This window comes from Zeus faber (assembly GCF_960531495.2).
Source record: "Zeus faber genome assembly, chromosome: 1".
In the NCBI taxonomy this organism is placed as follows: Eukaryota; Metazoa; Chordata; class Actinopteri; order Zeiformes; family Zeidae; genus Zeus; species Zeus faber.
Window position 1 is genome coordinate 31,020,857 of NC_137193.1, and position 22,507 is coordinate 31,043,363.

Below are 22,507 nucleotides of genomic sequence, written 5' to 3' on the forward strand. Positions count from 1 at the left end.
CAACGAGTAGTCGTGGTTTACGGGCAAACATAGACGGTTGTTTTAAAGACAGGAGGGTTGCGCTGTGGAGACCACATAGTGGTTGCTCCGTGACATTAGCAACCAGGAGACGACAGACTGGGGGAGCTGATGCGGCCTTCAATGTAAACTCTGAAAATTGTGCTGCGTTTCAGAGAACCCTGAAAACTGTAATACATACCAAACACGATGAAAGTGGAACTCTGTGTATTGCTGCCTGCAGCTATATTTATTATTATCATTATTTAGGGTTATTTTGTTATTGCTCGGAGTTTTATTATTACAGGTACTGCTCACTTAACAACCTCTCTGACCAGTCTGTATTATACGCTGTGTACAATACCGCAGCGTGCGCAATTTCTTAAAATTGTAATCTTGGCATTTTTCAGGCTAAAAGTATCTGAAACACGACAACTGCAGTATGCACAGACATGGTTGAGGCCTTGTTGGAACTGGGACCTTTCAGACGTCTTGTCGTTCGAGTTTTATCAACATCGATCAACATTTGGAGCAGAAATTTGCGAAAAACTGTCGTAACTTTACTGGAAGTAGAAGAACAGCGAGGCGATTAGGGTTAGTTTCAGGAGCGGCCTGCTTTGTGACATCAACGCTGTGAGCAGCGTTTGTTTCTCCAAGTTGACGGGGATTTTTTTCAAGGGTAGCACCACTGCATGAGCCTGTTGGAAATGTTACCAGACGGCAATATCAGATTTTGATATTATTTATTATTTATGGACCAGCAGTACTCGAGCACTAGTACAAATATATACAAGCTTTTGTTTGTTTACTTAAATATCATTTTATTGATTATAAACCAGCAATACACAGGCCAGGAGTAATGGTCTGTACCTTAGCAGCAGGCCAAAAAATGTACAGTACTCGCTTTTTGTTAAATTAAAGATATTATTTATAGTTTGTTTGTTTATTTAAATATTTATTATTTAACTACACTTTATAAGTGCAAATGTGTACAGTCAGTACCTGATGTTTGTAATTATTTATTGTTTATAGACCTGCCCTGAAGGGTAAGTCCTTCAAGTTTCAAGGTTAAAGTGATCAAATTGGCAATGGCATTATCTGACTTATTTCCTGTGTTGAAAAAGATTATACAGCCTGGTCAAATATAGACATTAATGGAACACCGACTGCCTGAAACTGTCATGGTGTCCTCCACAGTGGTGGCCTGCCGGCAACAAACCTTGCACTTGCTAAAATATCTCTGTTTTAGTGTTACAGTAGCCTAAATTATCCATCCATTATGCTTATAAGTGGTGGCATCAAGGGCTGGTGTTTGTATATGCGTCGATGGGGCGGGGGCGGTCGAGTATCCGCGGGCTGGTTGTGGGGGGCTGGTCTGGGTAAAATACTCCAGGGACGTTTTTTAGTCCCAGTCCGTCCCTGCGTCTAGTTTAGTTAACCACAGCATATTGTACAGTACAGTGCAGTGCAGTGCAGTCCTGGACGTGGGGGATGGCTTCTCCTGTGACCCCCTTCTCAACGTTTCATCCTTTTCCTTGCGCAGACGTGGTTCAAGATATGGCGATGTTGTAGAGTTCTTTGTGAAATGTGGCTTTGTTAAGCCCTTTGATACTACACCGTAATTAAGGGCTATAGAAATAAACTTCACTTGACTTGACTTTACCATTAGATATTAAAAAATAACTTTTTCCAACTCTTCATTTGTGCAAAGTGATCCTAGATTCATGCAAGAACACGTTGGAGATGAACGCACCCCTGCGAGGAAAGGAAATCGGTATCACATGTCCCACTTAAGTGCCGCTAGGCGGCGCTGTGCGAGTCGTCCGAGCGGCTGCGACCCGGCGAGCGGCGAGAGCGGAGCAGCCAATCAGAACCGGCGCTGCAGCCGCGTCATCACCCGAGTGGGAAGTCAGGCCCACGCGGTGTGTGCGGCGCCGAGTCTGCTGAGTTTTGTGCCGCTCGGGGAACCGTAACAGTCAGTCAAAGAAACGAAAATGCCCAAGAAAGCGAAAGAAGAGCCAGAGTGGGAAGGGGACGATGTCTCCCCGGCTGCAGGTAAACTAAGTTATTTGTTTATTCACGCGGCAAGAGGGCTAACTGCACTTGCTGTGGCCGGGAAGTTAGCTAATGCTAATGCTAGCAGCCTGGGAGAAACTCACTGTCAACATCGTTAACAGTGAGATCCCCGCGAGCTGAGTTGGGCACATGGACACTTTGGTCCAAGGAATAACCGGGTTAAGCAAGGGAATTAATCAGAAACGGGTTTCCAAATCTATTTCAACTACGAAGTTAGCATTGCTGCTGCGTCCATGTGAAGGTGATGCAATTCCATTGTTTTCATTGAAATGTGCCTGACAGCAGCGTGTGAACCTGACAGCGAGTTGAGTCCAAAGACAGGTATTTGTCTGATCATCAAGTGTTGAATACGTGTGGGTTGAAGTAGCAATAATAATTTTAGCATGTAGACCGAGGACATTATAATACCTTGTTAAAAATGTTGTAATAATTAAGACCAACTCATCCTGTACAGCAGTATCCCCATTGTTTTTTGTATACCCACAGCCCTACAAGCACCCATAGAACCACCCCTGCTAAAGCCTTCTAATATCCTGTACATAGAAAATATTTTGTGTGTTCCGTATATTTTTGTGCATTTTTATTTTTAAGATTTCCTTTAATATTACTCGCTATCTGTAGAGCAATGCACTAACCCTTAGCCAATAAAAATTCATTGCTTATTAAAATATACTTGCCCAATAAACTGATTCTCATCACTGTTGGGCCCATTAGAGCTAGAGATATTGTATTTAACTTCATTGGACATTCTTCTGCATAAGCTACAAACACGGTTGAGGTGTCATTTAAACTGCCATGTCACAAAGATGTCATTGTTTCAATTTCATCCAAATTGAGCATCGGAGCAGATATTCGTGAAAAACCAAACAAATTTGACACGTAATATTAAGTTGGTCTTGGTTAACTGACACGTCACATGTCTCGTTCCAAAATGAAGGAGATAAGATTTACAGTACAACGCTTATGACGTCGTCATATTATTTACTTTAAATGTACAGATACCGATTGAGAATGTCCAGTTGAACTGTGTCCAGTGTGCATTGTGGACTCAGTCACTTTGTAGTCTTTATACGTTCCCAAACTATCGATTTACGTGTATATTTATATGGCTTCTTACCTGGTAGAAGTCAGATCTGTTAGATTGATATTTTAGATCCGTTAACTACATTACTCTGCCGGATTAATGAAAAAAATAAATAATAATAATCCTTAAAATCTCTTCAGCGTGTCCCTCAATCGCTGAAATGTTCGACTCAGTGATGCGTTCAAGATCCAGCGAGGCGTCGCAAAAATAAAAGCCTTGCAATGTTATGTTACGCACAGAAATACCACAACGTTTTTCGTATTTTATACAAATGTATTATACTGAAAATGTAATCCAAGGAAAAAAACTCAACAAATAAATGATGTGCCCGACCTGGCACCAAATGACCACCTGTCACTGAGAGTGCGGCTCTATTTCCACAGACAACATGGTGAGTTCTAACAATTAGATGTTCTGGTTTACAGGCAAACATGGAAAGTTGTTTTTAAGACAGGAGGGTTGCGCTGTGTAGACCGCAAAGTGGTTGCTCCGAAAGATGAGCCAATGCTGCGTTCAAGTAAACTCAGAAACTCAGTGCAGCGTTTTAGAGAACCCTGGAAACTGTAAAACGCAACCAACATCACTAAACTGGACACTGTGTATTGCTGTCTGCAACTATATTTACTATTATTATTATTATTATTATTATTATTAGGGGTCCAGTCCTGTGGACTACAGGTCTGCCACGTTCAAATTTTTAGGATGAAGTAATAACCTGCAACAAGCGTGAATTACTACTACAAACCTTTTAATTATTACTACAAACTGATGCTAAAAAAAATTAAAAATATTTTTAATTATAAAAATTGTAATTGGTGTCTGCTGGACCCTGTGTATTCCTGCCTGCAGCTATATTTATTATCATTATTATTATCATTATTATTATTTTTTTTTTTGTAATCCCCTCTTTACAGAGAAAACTGCAAAGAAAGGAAAGAAGGATAAGAAGGGGAAAAAGAGTGTAAGTGTAATTTATGGAATCCGTTTTTCTCTCAAATTATTGTCATGCGTTATTTAAGCAACCTCACTTCTGTGTATGATTGTGTTTCATTCAGTTCTTTGAGGAACTTGCAACCGACGGCAAACCTGAAACTGTGGATGAGACTGAGGTGAAAGATACTAAGGGAAAACAGGTAATGATCTGGAGGAAGGCCAATGAGAGACGGTCGTGTTCCTATCGGGAATAAAATGTAACATATAAAATGTTACATACACAAACTGCAAACTAACTGAACCAGTGACGCCCTCTGTGTAAAAAGTAAAGTAAATTAATATTGAGGACAAAAAAAGTTTTTAACTCTGAAATAATAACTTCAATGATGTAGCTTGCAATGCATAGTATAGTCATTTCCAATGTAGAGCCTTGATGCCCTGCTCTAATGAGAATGCATATTTGGCAAGTCCCAAAAACATGAAAAATAAGACGATGATTTTAATAATGGTTATAATCGCTGCTGAAATTCATCATTTAATGAGTTTGAGCGTAAACTGGATATTTCCCACCACAAGGACAGGGTGTAATCTCTATTTAGTGTCAATGCGCAGCCAGCACCCTACACTTCAACCTCTCCTCTCTGCCCTCTGCTCTGATTTCTACTGTAGTTTATGAACAAAAGTGTCTGGTCTCTGCTCACAATGATATTTTTGGCTCTCAGAAAAAGAAAAAAGACCGGCGGAAAGGGCGAGGCGACGATGATGACGACGACGACAATAACGAGGAGATTATGCAGAGGCTGAAGAAGCTGTCGGTACAGCCCAGTGATGAAGAGGACGAGCCAGGTCACTCCAGTGCCTTTTGACCCAATGCTTGCTCTCATCGTAATCGGTAGGATCACATGAGTTTGTTGCCATTAAATGTGTTGTTTCCTTCTCTGCAGTCGTCCCTGCTAAAAAAGGAGGCCAGAAAAATAAGGTGAGACGGTATTTAATCTTCATTAAAAAGTGCAGGTGGTAATGGTTTTGTTGGATTTTTGAGCACCTTCTAATTTCCGGCAGGGCGGGAACATTTTTGCTGCCCTCAGTCAGAGTGGTGATGAGGAGGACTTGGAGGACAACGGAGAAAAGGTACATTACGCTTTTATTTATTTAACAAAAAACGAGACATCAAATTCTGCAATTTTTGTGACAAGCTCAGTTTATCTGCTTAGAAGCGCTAAATGTGTCAAGATGTAGAACCTTACTATCCTCGTACTTTTCAACCTGGCTTTCTTTCTTCCAGCATTCTCTTTGCATCTACATTACATTAATTATGAGTGGGGCTTGTTATAATCAGTGTTTCCTGATCATTTGGACAAAGTGATCAGGTGTTTTTCTTTCCGCGCCGGGCGGAAGGGATATTTGACTCACTCAATAGTCACAAGCTTGCAGTCATTCAGTCGCAAATAGGCATAACGGGCAGCCAGCTTTGATAATCAAGTCACTTGTGCCAAGTGTCAATTTAACAACAGCTTTCAATTATGGCTGTCAATTTACTGCGTTCATTTTGTTAGTTTATTATAAAAAAGTCACTGTACGTCGCACAATTCCAACCACAATAGTATAATTTGTATTTTATTCTATTTACATTACATTTAGCAGACGCTTTTATCCAAAGCGACTTACAATTGTTCAAACACCGATGGACGCAGCCATCAGGAGCAATTAGGGGTTAAGTGTCTTGCTCAAGGACACTACAGCATGCTAGCAGGAGGAGCCTGGGATCGAACCAGCAACCTTTAGATCACTAGACCACCAGCTCTACCGCCTGAGCTACCATCCCCATATTCTATATAAAAATGACCTGGAGTCGCACCAGACCAACCACGCCACGCGAGAACGCAATGTCCAAATCCGTTATCGGCTTCCCCCTTACAAGCAACAAACGGCCTCCATGCGAAATAGAAAAATAGAAAATAGAAAATAGAAAAAACAACTTTTATAACAATCCACATTTTTTATTTAAGCCCGATACTCCAGAGAAAAAGGCATCTAGCAGGTCCTTCACAGCAAAAGCAAAAATCCGCCAGTTGCAGCAGGTTAGAGTTGGCTCTTCCACTTTGTTTACCTCTCTGCCGGAGGTGCGATTGGCACATCATTGCTTTTGGCTTTGAACATGGAAGCAAAGGACCAAGCTCTGCTTGGCCCTCTCAATGGAAAATGTAACTACATAAAACATCCATATGGAAATAAAAAATAACATGTATTTGTAAAAACTTCTTAAGATATTGAAATAAAAAAAATGTAATAGTTTTATTTCAATATCTTAAGTTTTACAAGTCAATATCATTGACTCCTAAACACACCTTTTGTAATGTCTATTCAATGCTTTACTCATCTGCAACAATTACATAATGTCTTTGAATTTAAATATCTTAATTTGGGGCTTTTCCCAGCATATATTGATATATATACAATTATTTTTGATTAATTTGGTTTATTAATTAAAGATCATCTTATTACTTTGATGACATTTTTTTAATCGGTTGACGGTCCTACTTTAAATATTAATCTCTTCCTGCTAACATCTGTTATTTGTCAAAAATGTACAGTACTGACTGGAATTGATGTATTGCAGTAGGGGTATCAAATCATGGAAGTGGCTCTGTAAGGTTTTGATGGTGGTGAACCCTTAGGATAAAGGATAACAGGATACGACACAGCAGGGTTGAGGTGTAAATCTGTTGGAGGAATTAGCAGCATCAGTCAAGCAGGGATGTTTTCTAGAGCTCTGGTTTTTACTGGTGACCAAAAAAAGGTACAACCAAGTTCCAGAACTCTTACAATAATATAGCAGGCTGGTGGACAACAAAAGCAGTGTCGCAGGTCCAGCAGATTCTGGTAGCAGTGGTGACACCCAACCTGACCCTCTCTCTCGCTGACACCCAAACCTGCTTTCCCACCTGGCATACACCGATCAACCACAACATTAAAACCACTGAGAGGTGAAGTGAATAACATTGGTCATGTCATTACAATGGCACCTGTCAGAGCATCTCCAAAACAGCAGGTCTTGTGGGGTGTTCCCGATATGCAGTGGTTAGTACCTCCCAAAAGTGGTCCAAGGAAGGACAACTCGTTAATCGGCGACAGGGTCATGGCCATGGGCTCATTGATGTGCATGGCGAGCGAAGTCTAGCTCTGATTCGACAGAAGAGCTACTGTAGCACAAGTGCGTAAAAAGTTAATGCTGGCTATGATAGAAAGGTGTCAGAACACAAAGTGCATCACAGCTTGCTGTAAAGCCACCGACCGGTCAGAGTGCCCATGCTGACCCCTGTCCACTGCTGAAAGCTGCTACAATGGGCATGTGAGCGTCAGAACTGGACAATGGAGCGATGGAAGAAGGTGGCCTGGTTTGATGAATCACATTTTGTTCTACATCACGTGGATGGCCGGGTGCATATGCGTTATTTACCTGGAGAAGAGATGGAACATTGGGATGCACTATGGGACCGGCGGAGGCAGTGTGGTGCTCTGGCCAGTATTCTGCTGGGAGACCTTGGGTCCCGGCATTCATGTGGATGTTACGTTGACATGTACCACCTACCTAAACATTGTTGCAGACCAATACACCCCTTCATGGCAACGTTATTCCCTGATGACAGTGGCCTCTTTCAGCAGGATAACGCGCCCTGCCCCACTGCAAAAAATGTTCAGGAATGGTTTGAGGAACATGACAAAGAGTTCAAGGTGTTGACTTGGCCTCCAAACTCCCGAGATCTCAATCCGATCGAGCATCTGTGGGATGTGCTGGAACAACAAGCCCGATCCATGGGGGCCCCACCTCACAACTTACAGGACTTAAAGGATCTGCTGCTCACGTCTTGGTGCCAGATACCACAGGACACCTTCAGAGGTCTTGTGGAGTCCACGCCTCGACAGGTCAGAGGTGTTTTGGTGGCACAAGGGGGACCTACACAGTATTAGGCAGGCGTTTTGAATGTTATGACTGATTGGTGTATATCCCCACTCCTTGAACTCCATGAAAACACGCCCCTGGAAGTGGACCTCAGAGAGAGTGATTAGTAGGAGTTCCCCAAAATAAAAGCACAACATAAGAAAGATGAACTTCCTGTATTAGTCTGTTTTGTCGATTACAGTCAATGTGCATGTGAGTATTGCTTCTTTCACCCTGGTGAGGGGGATGCTCTCTAGCTCCCTCACAGGCTCAGACATAAAAACCCTGGTGGTGGTCTTACTGTGATGGTCACTGCAGTCTGAAAGCTGCACACCAATTGCTTATCTAATGTAAATGAATGCTGGGTCTATCTGTGCGTGTCTGTGCGTCTCTGGTGCAGGAAATTGAGGTGGTTGCTAAAAGCAAGAAAAAAGATAAACCTAAGGCCAAGAAGGTGAAGGTGGGTGTTAAACATTCATTATCCAGGACTCTTCATCTTCCGTCTGCTCTCTTCTCTCCTGCAACCCTGCTTCATCTCTCATCGCCACTAACTCCTGTACCATTTTAAGCACGGCAGAGCATATCTAAAGCATGTTTTTTAATCTACAACACAGTTTTGTCTCCCCTTCTGCACCACCTTTAAAGGTTTGCTTTTTGTTTTTCAAATAGTGCCCTATTTAAACATTGTTTTTGCATGAACTGGCGTTAAGGCATAAATTGTTTGTCCCATTGGGCAGCAAATGACTCAAAAGATGAAATGAATTACGGCCCTCTAACCCATTCTGCCAGCAGCGTGTCTTTCCTAAACCTTAGCCACTCACACTGACCTATTGGTATGGAATGATTAGGCTGCGTCTGAGGACGAGGTGGAGAAAAAAGATGAAGATGAGAAGAAAGCTTTGAAGAAGAATAAAAAGCCAGAAGCCAAGCATGCAGCCCCCAAGGTGGGTAAAGCCACCTCCTCTGTGTATTTGACATGAAGCACCTGTTTTTGAAGAATGACGCATGAGTGACTTTTTGTTTTATTGTACTGTGTACTCTCTGTTCTGAAGGCGGAGGAGGAAGAGGAAGACAAGCCGAAGAAAGGCAAAAAGGAGCCACCGAAGGCAAGTAGAGTGGCAAGCAGTGCCTGTGGAGCTCAGTTATAGCATCCTAACGCTCATTTTGCCAATTCCACCTGTAGAAGGGAAAACCAGCTCAGCGGCCGCGCAGCGAGGACGAGGAGGAGGAGGAGGAGGAAGATGGCGACAGTGACTGCGATGACACCATGCTGGTATGTTTTCCTTTCCGAGGCAATTATTTATTTATTTTTGTTTGTACTTTGCTTAAGGCAGTTCCAGTCAACTTTATTTATAAAGCACATTTAATGAAATTACCACCCTCACCCACAATGTATTATTGTACTTATTATTACTTAATGTTTGATACTTTAGCATGCTTCACACCTAGCCCGTAATCGTATCGTTAGGTGTGAAGCAGGTTTAGTTTTAAAGAGAAAAGATAGGTTTTCATCCAGTATTTATTGATTTTGACCTTTTTGGGGGGATTGAACCTTCTCTCCTCAGTGTGCGGAAGATGTTATAGCCGAGCAGGCGAAGCAGCAGGATGGGGACGATCCGTTTGCCAATCTCAGCAAAAAGGAGAAGAAGAAGAAAAAGAAGCTGGTACTTGTTTTCTTTGGTCCTATAAGTGTGTTTGAAACCCGGTGGTTGTCTCATTTTAATAATTTTCTATATTTCGCAATTTCTCTTTAAGAAGAAGCAGAGATTATGCATTTATTTCAATGTCAGCGCAGTGACACAGCAGAAGATCCAGACAAAAGTGTGTGTGTCTCTGGGTTCAGCTGAATCATAGCGTTACTGATGATACACTGTACCCCATTCATTGTTTTATGAATAGGGTGACAACCAATGAAACCCGACGCCTTCCGAAATATCAGCCTGTGTTCTAACTAATTGTGGTCAGGTTTATGATGCCATTTTATAATGGAATGAGATATTTTTTTCCTTTTTACTGACTGAAGTCTAATTATTATTTTTAGAAAAATAAACCTATGGGCTGATGCATGAAACTAGGTGTAACTGAATTTCAACTGGACGTAATTTTTCATATTTTTCATATGAAGTACAGAAATACAATCCAATACAAACCTCATTGTTTATTGTAACTAAATATCAAGTATTTGTTGGTTGTTTTGCTCCCTTTCAGTCCTGCAACTGCCATAGACAAAAATAGCCTCTTTCTCGGCCGCTCACTTTGAAGGACTGGTAAAGGCTTTGACTGTTGCCTTTTTACAGCCCTTAGTTTGGTGGGTGCTCGCAAACTCTCCTCATTGTGTCGTAGGGCTGTTTCCAACGACTTATTCTAACTACCTTCTACGTGACTGTACAGTGTAAAGTACAGCGTATAGGTTAAGGGGAAAAAACAGCCTTTGTCCAGTGTCCCGATAGCCACACAACCATTAAAACGTCTACATTTTTATATTCTCGTGTATTATGTATATTACAGAAATTTGCTTTTAACAAACACTTTTATTTCAACCTGTCTTTGCCGATTTCTGGGACATTCCAGATGGAGTACGAGAGGCTCGTTGCCAGCGTGCGCGCTAAAAACGCAATCGAGGGAGACTTCTCTGTGTCTCAGGCAGAGATGTCCTCCAGGCAGGCAATGCTAGAGAATGCATCGGACATCAAGGTAACTCAATGGAACGTACTAACAAAGCTATTTCATATAATATAAAGAAGAAAGACGCAGTCATATTGAATTAAACCATCCAAGTATTTTATTAACCGGATTCATTTTCCTCAGCTGGAGAGATTCAGCATATCTGCTCATGGAAAGGAGCTGTTTGTCAACGCTGACCTTCTGATTGTCGCAGGGAGGAGATATGGCTTAGTTGGACCGAACGGGTAAACCTCTCCTCTGCGGAGCAGCAAATTATTATTTGTTGGTCAGCAATGGGCGGACAGACCTAAAATCCTCCCCCTTTTTTCCCCTTTCTCCTTTAATCAGCAAAGGAAAGACAACACTACTGAAACACATTGCCAACAGAGCTCTCAGCATTCCCCCCAACATCGACGTGCTGTTATGTGAACAAGGTACGTGACCTGACAGATAAACCGTTCCTTGCGTTCATGTCTTCCATTTCAGCTCCTCTAATCCACCATTCTGTGTTTTGTCTTGTTTTTTTTTCCCTCCTTACTGTCCCGCAGAGGTGGTGGCGGATGACACCCCCGCGGTGCAGGCGGTGCTGAAGGCTGACACCCGACGCCTGAAGCTCTTGGATGAGGAGAAGCGGCTCCAAGCTCGGCTGGAGAAAGGAGAAGACAACGTGTCTGAGCGGCTGGAGAAGGTGAGTTGTATTGTGCCCTTTGCTGTATTATACTCTACCTGTGTTGATTATAGTTTAAAAGCCCTCGTAAAAATAACTAAAAGCATAGCAGACCTAGTAAAGAGCTTTGTGGGTGGAAAAAAAGTGCTTTTCAAGAGAGAGGAATGACTGAGAATGAGAATACAATGAGATCGTTGTCAGTAGAACTGTATCGTGGTCACGATATTTTTTAGCTAACCACTTGAGCCTGATGTTCCTTTGTTCACGTTTGCGCTCTTCCGTCTCCTGTAGGTCTATGAAGAGCTGAGGGCCATCGGTGCCGCGGCTGCAGAGCCCAAAGCCCGCAGAATCCTGGCCGGTCTGTCCTTCACCCCCGAGATGCAGAACAGGCCCACCAAGAAGTTCTCTGGAGGCTGGAGAATGAGAGTCTCCCTGGCCAGGTATAACACCATCATCAATTGGAAACCTGTCAGTCAACTGAGATGCTTCGAGTCGAGCAGTTTTCCAGTCAGTGTGCATTACAGTAACAGGATAAAACAGAAGCTTACAAAATGCAGGGATAATATTTCAATGAGGAATTATACATAAGGGGAATCATAAATATATTATCTTTGTGATTCGCCTGCGGATGCAAACACGACTCTCCGTGCTCCCCGATCGCCGTGCCCTGTTCCTACAAATAAAACAACCATGTGACCGTAATGTTAACATATGAAACGTGAGATGCACCGATTGGTCGGCTGGTGGCGGGAATTGGTTGGTTTTCACCGGCCAATCAGTGTCAGATATTAGATATATCCTAGTCTTTGCAGGTCAAATTTTCAGCCCGATACTGTTCTCATGTACTGTAATTTCCGAACTATAAGCCGCTACTTTTTATCCACGCTTTAAACCTCGCGGCTTATCCAATGACGTGGCTAATTTATGGATTTTTCCCACTTTCACAAGCTTCATGCCGCCAAAAAACTGAGCAAAAAACACATTATGTGACGGTGCTCAGTTTTTGGGCGGCATGAAGCTTTCATTAGACCAATGAAATTGCCAAACGGGTTAAGGTGAAACAATGTAACTGTTTAGATTAAATCGAGCGCGCTCAAACTTCCCATCATTTACGGCCGTCATTTCGTCACCCTCATCATGGCAAAGAGACAAAGAAATGCATATGATGCAGCTTTCAAGTTGAAGGCGATCGATCTGGCTGAGGGAAAAAGAAATAGAGCTGCTGCACGGGAGCTTGGCCTTAATGAGTCAATGATAAGACGTTGGAAACAGCAGCGTGAGGAACTGACTCAGTGCAAAAAGACAACAAAAGCTTTCAGAGGGAAGAAAAGCAGATGGACCGAACTAGAAGATGAGCTCGAAGACTGGGTCAACACACAGAGAGCAGACGGCCGAGGTGTTTCAACTGTGCAGATCCGACTGAAAGCCAAAACAAGCGCCACCGCAATGAAGTTTGAGGATTTTAGAGGTGGACCATCGTGGTGTCTCAGATTTATGAGACGTAAAGGCCTGTCCATCAGGGTACGGACGAGTCTGTGTCAGCAGCTCCCTCCCAACTACGAGGAAAAAGTTTCAAACTCCTGCAAATTCACTGATGCATAAACACATAACAGATTCTGTGAAAGAAGCCATCAAGAGGACAAACTCAATTCCAGCTGTGATTCCTGGGGGCACAACAAAGTATTTGCAGCCACTCGACATCAGTGTAAATCGTGCATTTAAGGTGGCGTTCCGTGTTCAGTGGGAGGCTTGGATGACAAGTGGGGAGAAATCCTTCATAAAACGGGCCGCATGCGAAGAGCAACTTATGGTCAAGTCTGCCAGTGGGTCTTGACAGCATGGAGCATTGTCAAAAAAATGCACTACTTGATTTGAAGTTTGAACTGGACATTATTATCTCCCAAATAGGAGCCTTTCTGTGTGGAGTTTGCATGTTCTCCCCGTGCTCACATGGGGTTTCCTCCACCTCACGTCAGTAAGGACCCCCACAAAAAACATGCACCCATCATTGTCTGACCAGCAATGGACATTTATCACCTGGTCCCCGGGCGCGTCCACGTATGCTGCCCACTGCTCCTGGCTGTGCCCCCGGAGGAAGGACAAGCCAGGATGGGTCAAAAGCAGAGGATCCATTTCACCGGCCACCATCAAAGCATGTGCATGTGTGTGTGTGTGCAAGCATGTGTTGTAGTGTGGTGTGTTGTGTGACGAATAAAGACTGTTTCTTCTTTCTTTGTGTTCGACTAAAACTCAGTGAGAGTTAGAGGTTAAATTATGCCGAAACTTGGTGACAGTCCCATATTCTATTTTATTGAAACTCAGTGACAGTTTCAGGTTTTATTATTCTTTCATAGTGAATAATGAACAATAATAAACATTCTCAAAATCAGAAAACTCACTATTGTGGTAACTTTAACCAATTGCAGTGTAGTCCATATGTGCAGCTGTCCAATCACTTGATTGTGATCAGATCACATGATGTATTTGTCATCAACGTACAGCAGAGGGTAAATACGAATCTGCAGGTCACACAGGTCGAAAAATTCAGAAATAGGAATCAGCCAGGAAAATGACAGTTGGTGCATCTCTAGTTGATGAACATGTTCGTAACTTGAGGAGATGATGCATTTCAAGGGGTATATCCTAATGATATGAATTTATATACTGTATATAGTTCGCTGTAGTAGCTCACATACCAAGTGATTAGCCTCGTTACGAGACGACTACGGTGTTAATAACTGATGGAGTCATTTATCTGCAGTAACTCAAACACCACGGAGACTCCCTGTCACACTAGTGTGGTACTCAAAATATTTTTCCAAGGTTGGCAGGTCTGAGACAGGTGCGCAAAATGCTCTCCAATCACTTATCTCACCCATAGGATGAGCCGAGCCCCCTGTGATTCGATATATATATATATTTTTTATATAATGTATCGACACAATAGTGCTAGACTGGGGATATGGATTGCAAAGAATTGTTGTAAAGTTGCCAACTGGTGCTGAGAATTGTCCTTCATTAAAAGCCACCCAGCCCTAGAACATTGAGATGATTACAGTATGCCCTCCCCCGCTACCAAGAACTCAAATAACACTAAAGAACTGTTTTTTCAAATCCCAAAGAACCATATAAGTAACATGAACGCCATCCGCTAAATAACCTTTTTATTTTTAAGTTTTGCTATTTTTTTGGGGCATTTGTCATGTTTTTGTGTAGTTCCGCTTCTGTTCCACCGCTTGTCTGGTTTGACCTGACATTATTCCACCTGTTTTTCTTCCCAGAGCTCTGTTTATGGAGCCCACCCTGCTGATGCTGGACGAGCCCACCAACCACTTGGACCTGAACGCCGTCATCTGGCTCAACAAGTACGGTGTTGCCCAACAATAGTCAACTGTGTTTTTTCAACCTGTTTACCAGCGTAGAGACCAGAAAGAAGTTCAACACCTACACCTGTAAAAAGATGCACAGAAATGCACAAACTTCATGTTCTGAAGCCAAACTGTCTTGATCGATTCCCAACAATTTAAAAAGCTTAAGAGCAACAAAAACATTTTTAAATATTATCCTCATATTGTATACATCTATATATTATATTTATATTCCTGTTCATACTTGCTTGTACAAAGCAGGTAATTCTTATATGAACTATGAGCAGGAAACTACTCAAGGATAGAACCTGTGTCTTCTATATTCCTAATTTTTAATCACTGATATGCTCTGTCGTTGAGAAATGCTTAACGTCTGCCAGTTATTTTTAGGGCCATGTAAAGCAAGTTTCTGCACTTTATGTTCCAATGTTTTCTATAATGTACATCTATTGTTGACACTCTGCACGTTTAGCTATCTTCAAGGCTGGAAGAAGACCCTCCTCATAGTTTCCCACGACCAGAGCTTTCTGGACGAAGTCTGTACGGACATCATCCACCTGGACAACCAGAAGCTTTACTATTACAGGGGCAACTACTGTACGTATCCATCCAGGACCGCAGCTAGATGACGGCGGGAAGACTTCTTAAGACTCTTTCAGCTGTTATCCAAACATTGGTCAAATCCTAAAGCACCCTTGAGTACAGTTAAATATAGAATTTTAACCATTTGACCACACTCCATATGCTCCATTTTTACCAGATGCCACTTTCCAACACCTGTCCAACACTACCACGACACTTTCCTGTGTGGTAATTAAGCTCTTTAAACCTGTGAGTCGTCTTGTCCCGCGATGAGTCACCGCTCCACTCGTTGGAACCTGAATGTCATATGATCTTCAGGGAAGATCACAACAAAACGCCTCTTTCTCCTGCCTGGATTTTTTTAAGGATACAAACTAACATTTCATGGACATGGTAATAAACAATCGGGTAACTACAGATTATTCTGTTGCAAAACCTGTCCTTCTATGTGACCGTATGTTCAAGTCCAAGTATGTCTCTCAATAACCGCAATTAGGTAGAAATGGAAAAATGCTCTAAAATAAGTGGAGATGAAGATGGGAAATCACAAATGTCTGGTAGCCAGGTCTCAGGGGTATTCTCTTGAGGGAACCCTGTTATCAAATTCTCTTTTTTTTTTTTCCTCCGAAAGTGACATTCAAGAAGATGTATGTGCAGAAGCAGAAGGAGCTTCAGAAACAGTACGACAAGCAGGAGAAGAAGCTCAAGGACCTCAAGGCAGGCGGCAAGTCCACCAAACAGGCCGTGAGTAGCGCTCTCACCTTGGCACATGCACCCATCACCTCTCTCATGTCTCACTCACTCACACACACACACACTCTCTCTCTCTCTCTCTCTCTCTCTCTCTCTCTCTCTCTCTCTCTCCTCCCGCCTTCCTCTCTCCCAGGAGAAGCAGACCAAGGACGCGCTGACCAGGAAACAGCAGAAGGGCAAGAAGAAGGGCGGTGTCGAGGAGGAGAGCCAGGAGTCCACGGAGCTGCTCAAGAGGCCCAAGGAGTACACAGTGAAGTTCACCTTCCCCGACCCGCCGCCGCTCTCTCCGCCCATCTTAGGACTTCACAGTGAGCCACATCCCCGAGCCCTTGGCTGTCCTACAGTTACGTATTCGAGGGATGACCCTGCAGAGTAATTCTTGTCTGCCACAGGTGTCGACTTTGCCTATGAAGGTCAGAAACCACTCTTCAAGAACGTAGAATTTGGAATCGACATGGAATCCAGAAGTGAGTATATTCAGGGTTTAAAGTTTCAAATATGCTTCATCTCTTTTTATGTTGCATGAAAATAATATGCTTGAAATGTGAACAATAACCTGGAAAATACTGTTTCTAGCTTTATTACAAATTAGTTTGTATATTCACATTGAAATTGCTGGAAACGGGTTTGAGTTCCACTGCATTTTACCTGTGAAAACCTAGGATTTTGCTCTCATTTCAAAGCCACGTTGACCATAATGTAGTTTGAATCAAAGTTGACATCTTGTTGTCTTTTGTTTACACGCCTCTGTTTGAATATCAACCCAATCCTCCTTCCTCAGTTTGTATAGTGGGGCCCAACGGCGTGGGGAAGAGTACCTTGTTGCTACTCCTCACCGGACGATTAAATCCAGTAAGTGTGAAGAATCTCCACTGTCTGTTTTCTCAAAAAACGTGTGGACCTGAAAGTAAAATATATTTATATTTTTTTGTCTTTAGACCAAAGGTGAGATGAGAAAGAATCATCGGCTGGTGAGTAACTTTCTAAAACGTTATTAAAAGGGTTCCTAACTGCAGCTGAACCACAGCTAAACTCATATTGCTGCCGTTGTAGAGGATCTGATCAATTTATTTACTAGCATTTGTCTACTCTACAATTAGTTTACTCCAACGCGTGCAGTACCGCCTTAACCCGGGCCTTTGCGTCTCCACAGAAAGTGGGCTTCTTCAACCAGCAGTACGCCGACCAGCTCAACATGGACGAAGCGGCCACAGAGTACCTCATGAGGAACTTCAACCTGCCCTACCAGGACAGCAGGAAGTGCCTGGGACGCTTTGGTCTGGAGAGCCACGCACACACCATCCAGATATCCAAGCTCTCTGGTAGGTTCTACGTCAGGTGAATGGCCGAAGCCCGGCATTTTAAGTTAGTATTTTCTACTTGACATTTATATTACAAAACTGTCATTCCCACCAGGCGGTCAAAAGGCCCGAGTCGTGTTCGCCGAGCTCTCCTGTCGCCAGCCTGACGTTCTTATCTTGGTGAGTGTTTTCGCCGCTCGTTCACGCTCACACTTGTTTGGGATTTAACCAAACGTTTTGCCTTTACTCCCCAACCAGGATGAACCCACAAACAATCTGGACATAGAGTCGATCGACGCCTTATCAGAGGCCATCAATGAGTACAAAGGAGGTATGATCACACACGCACCTCCCATTGAAGAAACGCCAAATAATTGTATTGTTTACTAATTGATTTGATCTATTTTGCTACTTTGAAGACATTTTGAATTAGTATAACTTAAACTGACATCCTGTTCAACACTGCTGTTTGACTGTTTTACCAATAGTTATTATAAGGACATTGACATGAATTTAATTAGTAAGGTTGGGCCGGTATTTAGAATTTTCAAACAGGTTTGATATGAAGCCAAACACGGGGCCGGTATACCGACTTTTACCACTAGGTGTCGCACTTGAACCAGCAGCCGCTCCCAGCAGGACGCCTTAGTGACGCGTTGTTTTTATTTCTCATAACAACCATTCAAATTTCTCATAACAACCATTCAACTTAACTTTCCTTTTTCTAAACATCTAAATAATTAATGCAATAAGACGTAGGCCTAGTGCATCTTGAGAAACTGGAGAGAAAGGGGGGGGGGGAAAACTCCACTCCAATTCTCTGAGTTAGGTTTACGTTTTGCCTCAAATGCCAAATATTTCCAAACAGCACTTCTGCTGTTTTGTTTGTCAACCAAAACCAATGGTGGCAGGCCGTGCAGCTGCCATCTTAAATGAGCTCACACCAGAACAAACCAGAGCGAATGAGACGAGTTACGACAAGACAGCGCTGTGATTGAGAGGGGGCGGGGCTGCGTGGGCGCTGAATCCGTTATAGCGTTTATAAACAAACATAATATTCTGTTAATCACATTGTCATATTGGTTATTATCAATGCAATGCAATTTGGATTGAGTGCCCTCCCACCGACGGCGCAGGTTGCTGGTGTAGACTTCCTATTTCTTTTGCCGGAACATCTCATGACAAATATCGGTCAAGTCGGTTTGCATAAAATCCAACCGGTTTAGGCTCCTAACCGGACCGGTTTGGATGCTACCAAACCGATCACCTATAATGGCACATAACCTGTCTTTCCCCTGACTCCCTGTTGGCATGGACCACCTTGCTTTGTGGAGACCTTTAATGCAGTTTCATACTTTTTTTTTTTTTTTTTCTTTTTACGATTGTTTTTTTTAATTGGTCTTCAGATCTCAGGTGCCACTGTTAACAAAACTCCTTTTATTGCTCACATGCCCAATTCTACTATTGACTGTAAAAAAATGATCTGCGTTTGTTTTTATTATGACATTTATTGGGCATCAGTTAATTTACAATTCAATTCGTACAATTTATGGGACAGAGCGCCAGCATAACTGTCCCCGTCTCCCCCTGCCCCAGCCGTTATCATCGTGAGTCACGACGCCAGGCTCATCACGGAGACTCAGTGCCAGATGTGGGTGGTGGAGGACTCTGCGGTCAACCAGATAGACGGAGACTTTGAGGACTACAAGCGGGAAGTCCTGGAGGCGCTGGGGGAGACCTTGGTCCACAAGGTCAAGGAGTGACCACAGAGACTTACCGCTTCAAACTCCAAGAAACGGGAAACCTTGCCAGGGCAGAGTCGTCATCGACAAGCGCTCTGGGCTGCTGTGCCCTGGAAACTCTAGTTATGTCCAATGAGCACACGGTCTGGATGTGTTGGCATGAAAGAAATAAAATAAATCATGAATTCAGACTGCTTGCTGCAGTTGTCTCTAATGGCGTAAGGGCACACATTATAACTGACTCAATTTTTATGTGGAAAATAAACTTCCAATTAATAGGGACTGCTATGGAAATATTTTGGAGTGTATGATATCTGTGCTGAAAAAGCCAAACAATTAAATGAATTTACCCATCTTGTGACACTGTCTCTTATAATGTTTAATGAAGACAACAACCAAATAGTTCAAGTACAGTTTGTTTTATTGCAGATACACTTAACAACCAACACAACATGAAGTCCTATTAGTCGTAAGAGAAAATGCCCTATTTGAGATAAGCCTTGTATATTTTCTTTACTTTAGCCACTTCTTTCTCATCGGGCTCGATTGTGCCGTACCACGTGTACCACGCCTCGCCGGGGGTCAGGCATGGGGGAGGTGGTGTGGAACCCACTGCATCATGGGAATTGGAATAGTCTTCCCCCAAGAATTCCACATGGGGAATTTGGAATGGTAGCAAGCCTAGAAGAGAGGAACGTGTCAAAAGCCATACTGACCACACATTGACAACTATTTCAGCTGCTCCCTCTTTATCCTACGTACCATGATTTTGTGCCGTGCTGATTGCCTCGTTAAGCTTCTTTTGCTGCTTCCTACATACACCTAGAAGGCAGAGGAGTCTGAGCAAAGACACAAAGATGTTTCTCAAGGTGTTCAGTTGGAAGGGGCGATGTAATCTCACCTGTCCGAGTGGGATCATATACAATTCCAGTATAAGGACTTATGAACTGCTCCAGCAATTTAACGTTCTGTGGGAAAACGAAAAACAAGCCAATGTAGGACCTTCTGTTTGAGGGGGAAAACCACATTTTCATTGTATTTGTTGTGAAATACCGGATTTACAGTTTGGGAAGCAATTGCGAGGCCAACCGACCTGATAATGAATGATGACGTTTGGATCGCGGCAGATGGGACACGGGTTTCCACAGATCTTGTCGCCTCTCTGTCGAGAGAAAGTGCGTTATTGCAAAGCTAGTTTGACAAGAACACAACAATTATCTTGGAGGAATTCAATTATTTTCACAATGCAAGTCTTGCGGGTCTTCTGTGGGGGAATGCCTCCCTTGTGGTTCCTTCTGTAGCCTCCCCACACAGGGTTGGTTCCATAGCGCTCAATGTACTCTGCACGGGGGGGGGGAAACACATTGTCAACGAGACACGGTACAATCCAAAGCCAGATATACTTTTCTTTCTCCATTGCTCACCTTCGCTTTCCAGGTAATCCCAAGGTCTGTCCTTGTAGCGGGCCAGCACATCGGCTGCTTCGCCGGCATCCGTCACCGATGGCGACGTGCAGAACGAGTGACTAAGCGGCGTCAATGCCGAGGCGGCCGGAGTCCACAATCTCACGGGCAGTTTCTGAGGACATGACTGACAAAGGAGAACTCACAAGTCACCGCCATTTAACCAACCTGCCTGTGATCGATGGAAAGAAACGCAATCACATTTTACCATCATTTTATAAGTAGACCTCCCCCTTCACTCTTGCTGGAACCCTTCTGTCACAGATTACTCCGGACACTCTTCTCCACCCACTCCACCCTGCCTGTACTCTGTTCTTCACCTCTCTCCTGCACTCTCCGCTGCTTTCGATGGTCGACCCCAAGTACTTGAACTCATCCACCTTCTCCACCTCCACTCCTTGCATTCTCAGCTTTTCGCCGCCCTCCCTCCCATTCAGGCACATGTATTGTGTCTTACTCCTGCTGACTCTCATTCCTCTTCTCTCTAATGCATGCCTCCACTTCTCCAGGCTCTCCTCAACCTGCTCCCTACTCTCACTACTGATCACAATGTCATCCGTGAACATCATAGTCCACAGAGACTCCTGCCTGATTTCATCTGTTAACCTGTCCATCACCATTGCAAACAAGAAAGGGCTCAGAGCTGATCCTTGATGCAATCCCACCTCCACTTTGAATGCCTTCGTCACGCCTACTGCACACCTTACTACTGTCTGACTGCCCTCATACATATCCTGTACCACTCTTACGTACTTCTCTGCCACCCCAGACATCCTCATGCAATACCACACTTCCTCTCTTGGCACCCAATCATACGCTTTCTCTAAATCCACAAAGACGCAGTGCAACTCCCTCTGGCCTTCCCTGTACTTTTCCATCAGCATTCTTGAAGCAAACATTGCATCTGTAGTACTCTTTCCTGGCGTGAAACCATACTGCTGCTCGCTGATCCCCACCACTTGCCTCTACTACCCTTTCCCATAGCTTCATGCTGTGACTGATCAGCTTTATTCCCCTGTAGTTACTACAGCTCTGTACGTCTCCCTTATTCTTGAAGATGGGTACCAGAACACTTCTTCTCCACTCCTCTGACATCCTCTCCCTTTCTAGGATGCTGTGTGTGTGTGTGTGTGTGTGTGTGTATCTATGTATATATATAATAACATATAATATAATATCATATGTTACTCAGGTTGGTTGAAAGTCTGGTTGATTTTAAAATATTTACTGGTCAAAATTGCTCACAGCTACACTCTTTCGTTTGAAAAGAACCGAAGGTAAAGTTTACAAGCACTGCATTTTAGTTACACTGGAAATAATACTTTGACAGGTGAACTTACGTACTTCAATTACAGTAACGAGAGTATTCGTAAGCAGTTCCTTCTCCCCTCGGCGGGTCAGTATCGACGCTATCTTAATTCAAGGAAAATTGGTAAGAGCCCGTCAAACAGCAAACCACCGCCTTCGTCCCGGCGCTGGGTTCCCACACTGCGGGACATTCACTCCATTCAACGTTTAACATGGAGGTTCCGGTACGTTCCTGCGCCGTGGAGCCGCGGGGGGGTAACGCGCACCAGGAACACCACGATCCTCATCACGAGTTTACACGCATGAGTCATGACATCACCGACGAACATCCAAATACCTTGTGTCGCAAAAGAGACCGAAAACGAGGCGACGTTACGCTTCGCAGGGCCCTGCCGATGCCTCGCATGTGCGCCGCCATGTTGTTTTCCCCCGCACGGGGCCGGGCGTGAAAGGTCAAAGGTTACGTCGGCTTGTTCCCTAGGCGACGGTGTGAAAGTGCAAAGTTGTTCGTATCTCCTGTATTTGTGATTATTGACAATAATTGCGATAGAGAAATACAAATGTCCATACGAGCTCATTTCGATAAAATTGTATTATTTGGTAAATAAATGATCAACTATAGTGTG

General features: G+C 43.4%; 2 protein-coding genes across 4 annotated transcripts; one reads left to right on the top strand and one right to left on the bottom strand.

Moving 5' to 3' along the window:
* Positions 1 to 1,911: 1,911 nt before the first annotated feature.
* On the top strand, positions 1,912 to 19,465 carry abcf1 (ATP-binding cassette, sub-family F (GCN20), member 1). 3 transcript variants are annotated; one of them, XM_080014038.1, is made up of 28 exons: positions 1,912 to 2,052; positions 2,356 to 2,394; positions 4,072 to 4,118; positions 4,213 to 4,290; positions 4,813 to 4,936; positions 5,035 to 5,069; positions 5,153 to 5,221; positions 8,434 to 8,493; positions 8,882 to 8,977; positions 9,086 to 9,139; positions 9,217 to 9,306; positions 9,599 to 9,697; positions 10,605 to 10,727; positions 10,842 to 10,942; positions 11,046 to 11,131; positions 11,246 to 11,385; positions 11,656 to 11,804; positions 14,646 to 14,729; positions 15,205 to 15,329; positions 15,946 to 16,058; positions 16,201 to 16,375; positions 16,460 to 16,534; positions 16,849 to 16,919; positions 17,006 to 17,038; positions 17,221 to 17,389; positions 17,484 to 17,548; positions 17,627 to 17,699; positions 18,965 to 19,465. In XM_080014038.1, exons 1-28 carry the CDS (start codon positions 1,992 to 1,994, stop codon positions 19,129 to 19,131), a joined length of 2,601 nt encoding a protein of 866 aa, XP_079870164.1. In that variant the 5' UTR covers positions 1,912 to 1,991; the 3' UTR covers positions 19,132 to 19,465. The 3 variants fall into 3 exon arrangements, with proteins under 3 accessions (XP_079870164.1, XP_079870166.1, XP_079870165.1); XM_080014040.1 differs by lacking the exon at positions 8,434 to 8,493; XM_080014039.1 differs by lacking the exon at positions 2,356 to 2,394.
* A 54-nt stretch (positions 19,466 to 19,519) lies between these two features.
* Positions 19,520 to 22,310, bottom strand: mrps18b (mitochondrial ribosomal protein S18B). Its single transcript, XM_080016138.1, has 7 exons — positions 22,219 to 22,310; positions 20,535 to 20,700; positions 20,354 to 20,451; positions 20,204 to 20,272; positions 20,012 to 20,078; positions 19,873 to 19,932; positions 19,520 to 19,791 (listed from the first exon to the last, which is right to left on the bottom strand). The coding sequence occupies exons 1-7, from the start codon at positions 22,297 to 22,299 to the stop codon at positions 19,595 to 19,597; spliced, it is 738 nt and encodes a 245-aa protein (XP_079872264.1). The 5' UTR covers positions 22,300 to 22,310; the 3' UTR covers positions 19,520 to 19,594.
* Between the last annotated feature and the right edge of the window lie 197 nt (positions 22,311 to 22,507).